The 13,791-nt window shown below is 47.9% G+C and overlaps 1 protein-coding gene across 4 annotated transcripts in view; it reads left to right on the forward strand.

The window, feature by feature from the left end:
* Positions 1 to 3,203: 3,203 nt before the first annotated feature.
* LOC120044586 (myosin-10-like) overlaps positions 3,204 to 13,791 on the forward strand; it is a 65,726-nt gene continuing 55,138 nt past the window's right edge. For all 4 annotated transcript variants that reach the window (XM_038989255.1, XM_038989254.1, XM_038989256.1 and 1 more), the window contains exon 1: positions 3,204 to 3,548. In XM_038989255.1, the coding sequence (XP_038845183.1) occupies positions 3,204 to 3,548 (345 nt within the window). The remainder of the gene's footprint in view (positions 3,549 to 13,791) is intronic.

A 13,791-nucleotide genomic window follows, 5' to 3' on the forward strand; every position in this document is an offset into this window, starting at 1 on the left:
TGGAATCCTGATATGATAATATAACATCTTCATGAATTTTTATTAAATATTTCATTAAATCTTTTGAATGTAGATTAGCAATGCAGGTGACATGAACAGGGCAAAAATAGACTTTAAACCAACAATGACCTATATTTCCAGGAAGATAATGATACAAATAAGCCCCACCACTTTGGACACAAGATGGGGGGTGTTTCAAATTGTGATATCTAACCAGTTACTCTGTGGTAGCTTATTGTAACATTTGTACCATGTCAAATATCACACCATGCATACCTAACGAACATACAAAATGAACATTGCTTCAACAGCGTGTTAATGACTGAAGGAACAAATACGTGCATTATTATTTCGTGCACTGAGCATAATGATTTAATTGAAAGGAAATTAATTAGAAAAAAAATTCATGTCGAGGGTCAGGTTGAAAATGGTGTCAGGAACAGGTGGAACGGTGGACCAGAAATAATTCCTCTAAAAATAGTTGGGTTTTTAGCCAATAGGAGGCGAGGGTACTAGAGACTGCAGCGTGCGAATCCAATTGTGTTTTACCCGCATCTAGTAGGTGTGTGCAGTGTATAGACTTTCACAACTAGATATTATATTCACCTCATGTGACTTCAGAATTAAACATGATTTGTATTTGTTTATCATTAGACGTCTGTTTTTCAGAGGATATCAACACTTTAGAAAATATAGACCGTAAAGCATCACAATGAGCTGTTGAATTCGAACGAGCTGATCTATTGGTCAATATCTATGTCTGCACAACCCATCGTAGGCGGAGTAACAGCGGTCAGATCTGTTCGGTTGAGGGGCCCCACCAGAGGGGCAGTATCTTTGGTGCAAACCAAAGCCTAGATATAGATGCCTGCATATCAGTTGTGTTGTTGCATAAAGTGTTATTAAAGAGGGAGATCGGTCTATTCGTGTGAACAGTTGTCCTCGTTTCTTCTCTCACACCACCAGGTAAATTACCAGTTCTTTTAGGAATAATTGTATTCTGCATGGTTACATTAGCAGCTTGAAGACTGTCCGGCTGGATGGATTTAGGCTACATAGCGCAACTGTGGAGGTACTTGCAATGATGTCGTTATATTATGTTCAGGACTATTGATTACCCAGATACGTTGAATTAAAATATGTTAAAGGCATATATTGCGTTATATTTATTGAAGATTTTAATTGAATGAAATTGAAATTATGACTTTGGAGATGTTGCTACACCAAAATTGACTCCCTTGACCAGTAGAGCTCTCAGCATGATTTCAGATGGTTTCTGTTATCAAAGTGATCGTAAATGTCAGATAACGTGCAGCTATCTGAATCTATGTGATCTATAATAGCGATATAGGTTGTTCGGGGACCTGCTGATCTAATAAATACATGCTTATTGTCTATGTTGATTGTCATGTGTGGCAAGATTGCGTACCATTCACAACACCGTTACACCAGCGCGCGAGATGGCTCTAGTCAAGTCAGCGTAAGACGCGCGTTATTAAACGAGTCAACAATGTAGCCAGCCTGTCAGGCAAATCAACAACAAAAAAGTTTTTAAAAATGGGGTTCTGTTTGGCACTTACTTTATTCTGAATACATTTGTTCAACACGATGAATACTCTACCTGAAGGTGAGGAATTGCTTTCCATGTTTGGCTGCAAACGTCTACTTGGATGAGGAACTTGTGATAAATTCTGCTGTAAAAAGCAATGGTGCTGTTGGTCTATTTTGGCTGTACAGATACAATGTAACAAACATCTGTGTCCTCTGTCCAATATCTGATACAATGTGGCGGAAACCAATATCATACACAAGAAACACACTTTTGTCGTACTGCTGTTAGCTTTCAAAATGCTTAAACTATAACCTATGAGAAATAAAGAAACAATGAGGATGTTGGGAAACCTGTACCCTAATTTAGCAGCCGTAAAAAGAGTCCCTACATTTATGTTGAATACTGTATCCCTGAAAACTGGAAACATCACTGTGATTACTATTATTTGACCCTGCTGGTCATCTATGAACATTTGAACATCTTGGCCATGTTCTGTTATAATCTCCACCCGGCACAGCCGGAAGAGGACTGGCCACCCCTCATAGCCTGGTTCCTCTCTAGGTTTCTTCCTAGGTTATGGCCTTTCTAGGGAGTTTTTCCTAGCCACTGTGCTTCTACACCTGCATTGCTTGCTGTTTGGGGTTTTAGGCTGGGTTTCTGTACAGCACTTTGAGATATCAGCTGATGTAAGAAGGGCTTTATAAATACATTTGATTTGATTTGATCACCTTTCTGTCAAGCCCTCGGAGAGTTGCGAGAATTCTGGGCTGCTCTGGAAAGCACTTAGGCTACCTAGCTACCATTCGTTATCCATTGCTAGGCCTAGCGCAGTGCAGCAGAGTATACTCATCTCATCCATTTTTGTAAGCATGTAAAATTATGCAGCTTTGCGCTGTGCCTCCCTTCATAGCCTATAGTAAAACCTCTCTGTTTTCCTCCTGAAAATAAGATACAGGTGAGTAAAAATGTCCCCACCTAGGCTAGCCAGCAGATCCGACAGCTTGCTTAGAGCTGTACTAGGGTCAGACAGCATTCCTATATAGTTTAAGACAGGGTTTCCCAAATTCACAGCTGATTCAAATATCCAACTCATCATCAAGCTTTGATTATTTGAATCAGCTGTGAGTGCTACAGCAAAAAAACGAAATGTGCCCCCGGGGGTGGCCCAGGACCAAGTTTGGGAAACCCTTGATATCTCGCCAGTGTGCGATATGGCTCGGGAAACATACCTTCCAAAATGGCTGCTGTGGCTTCTTCTACCTAGGACGAAAAGGACAGCTTTCCGTAAAAACTGGCAGTAGTTCAGTCTTCTCGGTGTAACAGTTGGGATAATGGGACAATTCTCGGAGTGCAACGCTTTTCCCATCCTTGGATTGAGGTGCGTTTTCCGAGCCATATTCGTGCCGGCTTCACGTTGTCTTAATCTACACAGGAATGCTGTCCGACCCCAGTGCAGCTGTAAGCAAGCGGGTCGGATCTGCTGGCTACACCTAGGCTTGAAAAAGGGTAGCTTTATTGTCACAAAGGAATGCGACCTTGATAAGTGCCATGCCTGAGAGTGCTTAACATTTCATGACAAACATGTTTCTATACTGAGTTTCTGCCTGTCTCTGCCTCTTCCAGGTGGCACTCTTGCTCTGGTACCCCCAAAATGGCTCATCGAAGTGGGCAGGAGGACCCGGAGCGGTACCTGTTTGTGGATCGCGCTGTGGTCTACAACCCGGCCACACAGGCCGACTGGACAGCCAAGAAGGTGGTGTGGATCCCTTCAGAGCGTCATGGCTTTGAGGCGGCCAGCATCAAGGAGGAGCGGGGAGAGGAGGTGGTGGTGGAACTGTCAGAGAATGGTAAGAAGGCCATTGTCAATAAGGACGACATCCAGAAGATGAACCCGCCCAAGTTCAGCAAGGTGGAAGACATGGCTGAGCTCACCTGCCTGAACGAGGCCTCTGTGCTGCATAACCTCAAAGACCGCTACTACTCTGGCCTCATCTACGTGAGTGGTTGTGTTGTTGTACACAGTTAGAAAAAAGGGTTGCAAAAGGGTTAGGATAACCCTTTTTGGTTCCAGGTAGAACCCTTTTGAGTTCAATGTAGAACCCTCTGTGGAAAGGGTTCTACCTGGAACGAAAAAGGGTTCTACAAAGGGTTCTCCTATGGGGCCAGCCGAAGAACCCTGTTAGGTTCTAGATAGCACCTTTTTTTTCAGAGTGTATTCTTATTATACATCTATTCACCTAGAAAGCAGATTCAACCATACTCACACATAGTGCACACAACAGACATGGCTCAATAGTTCAATATTTGAGCTGTTTTTCAGCAACTCTGGCGACGCATACCTTAAATGAGACCCAGACCACAGAATCCCATGTATTGGTCTCTTGATAATGTTGAGACAGGGCTGTTTGAGATTTTTTATTCTGTGTCCCTAACCCACTCCTTACCGAACACACCCCCTCACCTACCCCCCACACACTGACACAGCCACTGATAGAGGGGAAAATAAAATATTTTTTTAAATTACTCCTTAATAAAACTCCCTGTGTCTGTCTGCTCTGCATACATAAAATCATAAATTCCACGGGTATAAAATATACCATGACCTGGCTCACCTACAGAACCTAACCTCTGGGGAACTCTGAGGAAACAGGGTCTGTGTCTGAATAAGTACTACATACATAAACTGCATACTGATTTTGACGTTTGATCTAGTAGAATGCACTTGTCTTTTCTGACTCACATGTCTGACAACAGCTGATAATCAGATAAATTGACTTGCTGTACCAAAATGAGCGAACGGCGGGAGTCAACGCAATCACGCATTAGATGACTCATTTAGAGTACTATTTTAGAAATTGCATATACTTTAACACTTTCTTTTTTTGCATACTATTTAGTATGCTAGTATGGATATTTGGATACGCCACTGTCTTGTGGCTTGATTGAAGTTAAAAAAACACACAAAGACTGATCATACTCTATAACCGTTTCCAGATAGTTCAGACCAATGGTAAATTCTCTCTCTGTATCTAGATTACCTGCCCATCTTCTTTACTTTCACCTTTGTAGGTGACATTTCTACCATAAACACTGGTGGGTCAGTTTGTTTGTACGACCCCATTCCTCGTGGTTTCCCTGTTTCATCTCTGAGCTGTCTGTGGGGCTCTCTCATCTCAATGGGGTCCCTGGGTATTAAAGCAAACACATTTGGCCCTGTGTGTTGACTGTGGAGCCCCAGAGCAGGGTGGCAGACTGGGAGAGGCACTGGCCCACCTTCTGTCACTGCTGCTGCTGTGCTCTATGGCTCAGACTGGCTGCATTAGGTCTGGTTCAGCTTTATGGTCGGGAGCCTTTGTCCTCTCACACATAAGCCGTCTGTAGAAAAGACCACCTACAATCCCAGAATTCTATTTGATGATAGATAGTGTCAGTGATGTATATGATGTCACTCATTTAGGGAGATTTTAAAGCTACCCCTTGCTGTTGGTACCCCATCAATGTTTTCCATTCTGTAGTCCGTAAACTTTTTTTTATCTAAGCACACGTGCAATAAAATCCAACGTCCGAGTTTGCATTGGTTTAAATTGGATGCTTTCACTGTGTGTGGAGTTATCTGCAGCTATGATTCAGTGCAGATGGGTCTAGTTAATGATGTCATATATACAGTGTATCGTCATGATCTTGACCCATTTAGTGACATGCGTTCCAGGAATAGAGTGTGGATTGGTTATCACCTGAGTCATGGTGACGCGGATTCTGGAGGAACTGCAGTCTTTTTGATTTATCTTCTTTACCAGGCTTGATGACGAATTCCACTAGATGGTAGCTTTATGTTTCTATGGATTTCACATGACTCGGAATACAGATATGCATCTGTTGGTCACAGATACCTTTAAAATAAATAGGGGCGTGGATCAGAAAATCTGTCAGTATCTGGTGTTACCACCATTTGCCTCATGAGGTGCGACACAACTCCTTCGCATAGATTTGTTCAGGCTGTTGATTGTGGCCTGTGGAATGTTGTCCCACTCCTCTTCAATGCCTGTGCAAAGTTGCTGGATATTGGCGGGAACTGAAACATGCTTTCGTACACGTCGATCCAGAGCATCTCAAACATGCTCAGTGGGTGACCTGTCTGGTGAGTATGCAGGCCATGGAAGAACTGGGACATTTTCAGCTTCCTGGAATTGTGTACAGATCCTTGTGGCATGGGTCCGTGCATTATCATGCTGAAATATGAGGTGATGGCGGCGGATGAATGGCACAACAATGGGCCTCAGGATCTCGTCATGGTATCTCTGTGCATTCAAACTGCCATCGATAAAATGCAATTGTGTTCGTTGTCCGTAGCTTATGCCTGACCATACCATAACCCCACCTCCACCATGGGGCACTCTGTTCACAACACTGACATCAGCAAACCGCTAGTCATATGCTCGATACAGTTGAAATCGGGATTCATCTATGAAAAGCACACTTCTCTAGCGTGCCAATGGCCATCAAAGGTGAGCATTTGCACACTGATGTCGGTTTCGACGCCGAACTGCAGTCAGGTTAAGACCCTGGTGAGGATGACGAGCACGCAGATGAGCTTCCCTGAGACAGTTTTTGACAGTTTGCGTAGAAATTCTGCGGTTGTGCAAACCCACAGTTTCATCAGCTGTCCGGGTGGCTGGTGTCAGCCGATGCCGCAGGTGAAGAAGCCGGATGTGGAGGTCTTGGGGTGGCGTAGTTACACGTGTTCTGCGGTTGTGAGGCCAGTTGGATGAACTTTCCCCCCTGCTACTCTAACTTCCGCGATGCATACATAGCCATTCCCCCCGTCTTATAGACAGAAACTCAAACAGGATGTACCAGTTACTATAACCATTCAACGCTGGTCATACCAATTGGAATCCACGCTTCAAGATTGTTTTGATCACGCAGCCTGGGGTATGTTCCGGTCTGCCTCAAAGAACAACATCGATCTATACGCTGACTCGGTGAGTGAGTTTATAAGGAAGTGCATTGGAGATGTTGTACCCACTGTGACTATTAAAACCTACCCTAACCAGAAACCATGGATGGATGGCAGCATTCGCGCAAAGCTGAAAGTGCGAACCACCGCATTTAACCATGGGAATATGGCTGAATATAAACAGTGTAGTTATTCCCCCCGCAAGGCAATCAAACAAGCAAAATGCCGGTACAGGGACAAAGTGGAGTCTCAATTCAACAGCTCAGACACGAGACGTATATGGCAGGGTCTACAGGAAATCACGGACTATGAAAAGAAAACCAGCCACGTCACGGACACCTATGTCACGCTTCCAGACAAACTAAACACCTTCTTTGCTCGCTTTGAGAATAATACAGTGACACCATCGCGGCCCACTAACAAGGACTGTGCCCCCCCCCCCTCTCCTTCTCCATGGCCGACGTGAGTAAAACATTTAAACGTGTTAACCCTCACAAGGCTGCTGGCCCAGACTGCATCCCTAGCCGTGTCCTCAGAGCATGCGCAGACCAGCTGGCTGGTGTGTTTACGGACATATTCAATCACTCCCTATGCCAGTCTGCTGTCCCCACATGCTTCAAGATGGCCACCATTGTTCCTGTACCCAAGAAGGCAAAGATAACTGAACTAAATGACTACCGCCCCGTAGCACTCACTTCTATCATCATGAAGTACTTTGAAAGACTAGTCAAGGATCTTATCACCTCCACCTTACCGGCCACCCTAGACCCACTTCAGTTTGCATACCGCCCCAACAGGTCCACAGACGATGCAATCGCCATCACACTGCACACTGCCCTATCCCATCTGGACAAGATGAATACCTATGTAAGAATGCTGTTCATTGACTACAGCTCAGCATTCAACACCATAGTACCCTCCAAGCTCATCAAGCTGGAAGCCCTAGGTCTCAACCCCGTCCTGTGCAATTGGGTCCTAGACTTTCTGACGGGCCGCCCCCAGGTGTGATGTGAACAATAAAGTTTGATTTGATTTGGTTTGCCAGGAGTGTGTAATGCGGTTTGCCAGTACCAGTGGTTAGTAGAACGGTGACGTCGAGCGCCGGAGAAAGGGAAGGGGAGTAGGCGTGACATAAATGAAGAACATGTTTGTGTCAGTGGGAGAGTGCCCCAGCCCCAGGAGGTGACCTCCCCCCACAGTGGGGCATAACCCATCCCCAGCTGCGCTGTACTCTGCTGCCCCAGGCTTTGTGTGTCTGAGCTAGGGTTGGCGTGCAGAGGGAGCCCCCTAGGTAATGTGGCTCTGTGCGTTGTGGTCAGTCCCTCAGTGAGGCCCCAGTACGGCACGGTGGCGTAGCCTTGGCTCCATGTGAAGTCAGGGAGTTGAGCCAGTCCAGTGGGTAACAGGCTAACCGGAACGCTAGCTAGCGACGCTACAACCAGGCCTTTGTATCAGCATATAATCCCCAGCTGTCAGAAAGCCTCAGCATTCTTTCATGAAAACAGCGTCCGTCTGTCTCCCGCCCACTTCATTGCAATGTGTCTGACTGTCCTGTCTCCTTTCCCACACTCACTCTCTAATTTACGATTTCTCTCTTCTCTGTCCTAATGCTCTGCCCAATGCCAATAACCTTATTCCTGCACTTCTTTAGGTGTTTCAAATGTTTGATTGTTCAAACATTTAATAAATGTATTGCAGTCTTGGCTGTGCTTCTGTACTTGTGGAGGCCAGCTGCCTCTTGGTTGACAGGATGTAGGTGGTATCACTAATGGAAAAAACCCTATTAATTAGCTGTCTTGTCATTCTTGTTTGGCTGATATGTTTCTTTATTGAGGTTCGAGAACAAGCTTTCACTCGCTATGTGCATGCATGAAGGGTACATTAACTCTCTCTCAAGAGTGGCATTGTGTTCAGGCCTCCCACATAGTCATATATTGAGTCTTTTGTTGTTGTCTTGGCATTGCCATTGTTCCATGGAGAACTCTTTTGCATGTAAACAACTTAGGTGTTACCATAAACTTGGCACACACACACACACACACACACACACACACACACAAACTCCATGGATACCAAACCAGCACCAGGCTTTTCATGGATCATCACGCAGTTATAAGTGGTTGTTTTTTAATTAAATCATCCAGAAAGAGTGAGCAACAGTTTCTTTATTTTATAAAAAATCTTCTGTATTAAGAATTTCTGAGTAGCTTTGTGTTTAAGCTGGTGGTTAAGGTCATGGGTTAAGAGCTATGTAACGTTAGTGCCATGCATTTACAGTATATGCCACAATTCCACCTAAGGCATAGCTTTCTTTCTTTCAGTTTCCCCAGGTATTATTAATATGATTATGTTAAAAGCCCATTACATTATCTAATCAAGATAGTTGAACACCCTGCTATTGGCTTGACACTCTTTTTCATTCAATAGCTCTGCGCAAAGAGTATTGATCATATTTCAAAGCATACTTTGAAGGGTTATTAGGTTTTATGAATATGCACTGTCAAGGTCATTCTCCACAGATCAATGGACTAGGCCGTCCTCTCCTTGCTGCAGTAGGGGTGCTATTAATTCCAAATGGCAGATGCAGGCGACTGTTATGTCTGCTGTTGCCTGTGTGTTTCTCAGCTGTTACTAAGCCACTGCATCCCCGGATCCGATTTCACAGTGGAAATATCCCCTTCTCTGGAGCATGGAGAGCAGGCTAACCTGACCCACTTCCTCCAGCAGCAGGCCTGGCCTACCACTCCGTCCTCCGCTGAAGTGGCTGCTGCCTCCAACCCCTCCTGAGAGGGAGGGAGAGTGGGGAGGTAAGGGGAGAGGGATTCACATTTTTGTGAGAGGGAGAAAGAGAGGCCTCCTTAGTAGACTGTACTGCAGAATGCATTTATTTGTGTTCTGCAACGTAGCTGAATTTGTGACTGGAGACAAATGATGCATCCGTAAGGTATTGTAGGTCTACCCAGAGTAATGGCAAAACTAAACGCAAAAACTCTCCTGCGATGTTTACAGTGTCAACTCGCTATTGACACACACTCACATTTAACCTGAAAGTAAGCATAATCAGTATGATAGGAAAGTGTTATTTTAAATCAATACTGTTGATTATATTATTATAGAATTATTATCAAGAATAAACAAGATAAACATTGTTGTTTCATCCTGGTCTGGTGTCTAACCATCTCGACCCTGCTGCAGGCTGGTGGGATCTCGACCCTGCTGCAGGCTGGTGGGATCTCGACCCTGCTGCAGGCTGGTGGGATCTCGACCCTGCTGCAGGCTGGTGGGATCTCGACCCTGCTGCAGGCTGGTGGGATCTCGACCCTGCTGCAGGCTGGTGGGATCTCGACCCTGCTGCAGGCTGGTGGGATCTCGACCCTGCTGCAGGCTGGTGGGATGCTACAGTAGGCCCTGAGATTATTGCTGTGGGTGCAGCCAGGTAGCTCTGCCTAGCCAGCTGCCTGGGTCCTGCACGTCACAGAGGCACCGCCACACTATTAATAGCTCCTGCTTTCAGATCAAGGGAATCCATTTTTAATTAGCTACAAAATGGAGCTTCAAGTTAGAGTTACAGAGGGCTGGCTTTTCCTATTCACCTCCTCTAAGGTTTAGAAGGAGTGAGAGGAGGCTGATAGAATCATTATGCCCTGCTTCTCTACCAACAGGGATTCTTGTCAGCTCAGCTGCCTCACAGACCAGCTCCGATTAACTGAGACCACCTCTCTCTCCTTCCGTTCCCCTCTCTCTATCTCCTTACAGCCTACTCTCTCTCTGTTTCTGTCTCTATGTCATTGTCAGTGTTTGGCAAGGCATTCCCCTGAAAGGGCTGACTGGGCTCCTCTTACATCATGAGCATGCTCTCCAGGGCCGCTTGTCGGTGGCTGGGCTGCTGAGTCATTATCCTTCTGCCTTAATTGCTTGGCTGACTCCTGATTGTTAGACAGGGTTGCATCTTGTGGCTCACAAATAGACAACCCATGGGCTTCACCACCGAGGTTTAGGATAAGGTCTAGTATGCCATATATTTTGGTGGTCTCATAAAAATATAATTATTTATTATTATATTTCTATTGTGGTCACCTCTGCCCATTGCCTTATCCAGACCCCTTGGAAGAGGTGAATGGAGCCACTGGGCCTTAGGCATGAAATGAGAGTTCTTGAAACAGTTAGAAGCCTTTTAAACAGAGGCTCTGTGTAACGGTTGTTCTCCTCCTTTTCAACCGAAAAGGAGGAGTAGTGATGGAACCAAGGCGCAGCGGGTTGTGAACACATAATTTATTTGAAGACAAGACGAAAAAACACGAACTTCACTATAACTAACAAAACAACAAACGGAGTAGACAGACCTGGACGACGAACTTACATAAACACGAAGAACGCACGAACAGGGAAAATAGACTACACAAAATGACGATGTACAAAAACAAACCGAACAGTCCCGTATGGTGCGACAAACACTGACACAGGAGACAAACACCCACAAAATCCCAACACAAAACAAGCCTCCTATATATGAGTCTCAATCAGAGACAACGACTACCATCTGTCTCTGATTGAGAACCCACACTAGGCTGACATAGAAACAGACAAACTAGACACACAACATAGAATTCCCACCCAGCTCACGTCCTGACCAACTAAACACATACAAAACAACAGAAAACAGGTCAGGAACGTGACAGAACCCCCCCCTCAAGGTGCGAACTCCGGGCGCACCCCTAACAACTCAAGGGGAGGGTCTGGGTGGGCATCTGTCCGCGGTGGCGGCTCCGGCGGTGGACGAGGGCACCACTCCACCATTGTCTTTGTCCACCTCCTTAGCGTCCCTTGAGTGGCGACCCTCGCCCCCGACCATGGTCCAGGAACCTTCACCAACTCCCCTCTACAATAGAGGAGACAACTCAGGACAGAGAGGTAGTTCAGGACAAAGAGGTAGCTCAGGACAGAGAGGTAGCTCCGGACAGAGAGGTAGCTCCGGACAGAGAGGTAGCTCCGGACAGAGAGGTAGCTCCGGACAGAGAGGTAGCTCCGGACAGAGGGACAACTCTGTACTAATGGCAGCTCCGGACTGGGTGGCAGCTCCGGACTGGGTGGCAGCTCATGACTGGGTGGCAGCTCATGACTGGGTGGCAGCTCATGACTGGGTGGCAGCTCATGACTGGGTGGCAGCTCATGACTGGGTGGCAGCTCATGACTGGGTGGCAGCTCATGACTGGGTGGCAGCTCATGACTGGAGGGCAGCTCATGACTGGAGGGCAGCTCATGACTGGAGGGCAGCTCATGACTGGAGGGCAGCTCATGACTGGAGGGCAGCTCATGACTGGAGGGCAGCTCATGACTGTAGGGCAGCTCATGACTGTAGGGCAGCTCATGACTGTAGGGCAGCTCATGACTGTAGGGCAGCTCATGACTGTAAGGCAGCTCATGACCGTAGGGCAGCTCATGACTGTAGGGCAGCTCATGACCGTAGGGCAGCTCATGACTGTAAGGCAGCTCATGCAGCTCCTGACTGGCTGGCGGCTCTGGTTGCTCCTGACTGGCTGGCGTCTCTGGCAGCTCCTGACTGGCTGGCGTCTCTGGCAGCTCCTGACTGGCTGGCGGCTCTGGCAGCTCCTGACTGACGGACGGCTCTAGCGGCTCCTGACTGACGGACGGCTCTAATGGCTCGGGACAGACGGGCGGCTCTAATGGCTCGTGGCAGACGGATGACTCAGATGGCGCTGGGCAGACAGATGGCTCAGACGGCGCTGGGCAGACGGATGGCTCAGATGGCGCTGGGCAGACGGATGGCTCAGACGGCGCTGGGCAGACGGACGGCTCAGACGGCGCTGGGCAGACGGACGGCTCAGACGGCGCTGGGCAGACGGACGGCTCAGACGGCGCTGGGCAGACGGACGGCTCAGACGGCGCTGGGCAGACGGACGGCTCAGACGGCGCTGGGCAGACGGACAGTTCAGACGGCGTTGGGCAGACGGGCAGTTCAGGCGCCGCTGGGCAGACGGGCAGTTCAGGCACCGCTGGGCAGACGGCAGACTCTGGCCGGCTGAGACGCACTATAGGCCTGATGCGTGGTGCCGGAACTGGAGGTACCGGGCTGAGGGCACGCACCTCAGGGCGAGTGCGGGGAGGAGGAACAGGGCTCTGGCGATGCACTGGAAGCCTGGTGCGTGGTGTAGGCACTGGTGGTACTGGGCTGGGGCGGGAAGGTGGCGCCGGATATACCGGACCGTGAAGGAGGACACGCGCTCTTGAGCACCGAGCCTCTCCAACCTTACCAGGTTGAATGGTCCCCGTAGCCCTGCCAGTGCGGCGAGGTGGAACAACCCGCACTGGGCTATGCAGGCGAACCGGGGACACCACCTGTAAGGCTGGTGCCATGTACGCCGGCCCGAGGAGACGTACTGGAGGCCAGATACGTTGGGCCGGCTTCATGACATCCAGCTCGATGCCCAACCTAGCCCTCCCAGTGCGGCAAGGTGGAATAGCCTGCACTGGGCTAAGCACGCGTACTGGGGACACCGTGCGCTTTACCGCATAACACGGTGTCTGACCAGTACGACGCCCTCTCACTCCACGGTAAGCCCGGGGAGTTGGCTCAGGTATCCAACCCGGCTTCGCCACACTCCCCTTTAGCCCCCCCCCAAGAAATTTTTGGGTGAGCCTCTCGGGTTTCCAGCCACTCTGCCTTGCAAGCGCCTCATAATGCCGCCTCTCTGCTTTTGATGCCTCCAGCTCCGCTTTGGGACGACGACACTCCTCTGGCTCTGCCCAGGGTCCTTCTCCGTCCAGAATCTCCTCCCATGTCCATTCCTCCTTGTACTGCTGCTGCTGTTGCTGCTGCCCGTTGCCACGCTGCTTGGTCCGGGTTTGGTGGGTGTTTCTGTAACGGTTGTTCTCCTCCTTTTCAACCGAAAAGGAGGAGTAGTGATGGAACCAAGGCGCAGCGGGTTGTGAACACATAATTTATTTGAAGACAAGACGAAAAAACACGAACTTCACTATAACTAACAAAACAACAAACGGAGTAGACAGACCTGGACGACGAACTTACATAAACACGAAGAACGCACGAACAGGGAAAATAGACTACACAAAATGACGATGTACAAAAACAAACCGAACAGTCCCGTATGGTGCGACAAACACTGACACAGGAGACAAACACCCACAAAATCCCAACACAAAACAAGCCTCCTATATATGAGTCTCAATCAGAGACAACGACTACCATCTGTCTCTGATTGAGAACCCACACTAGGCTGACATAGAAACAGACAAACTAGAC

This window comes from Salvelinus namaycush, chromosome 3 (genome assembly GCF_016432855.1).
Source record: "Salvelinus namaycush isolate Seneca chromosome 3, SaNama_1.0, whole genome shotgun sequence".
Classification (NCBI taxonomy): Eukaryota; Metazoa; Chordata; class Actinopteri; order Salmoniformes; family Salmonidae; genus Salvelinus; species Salvelinus namaycush.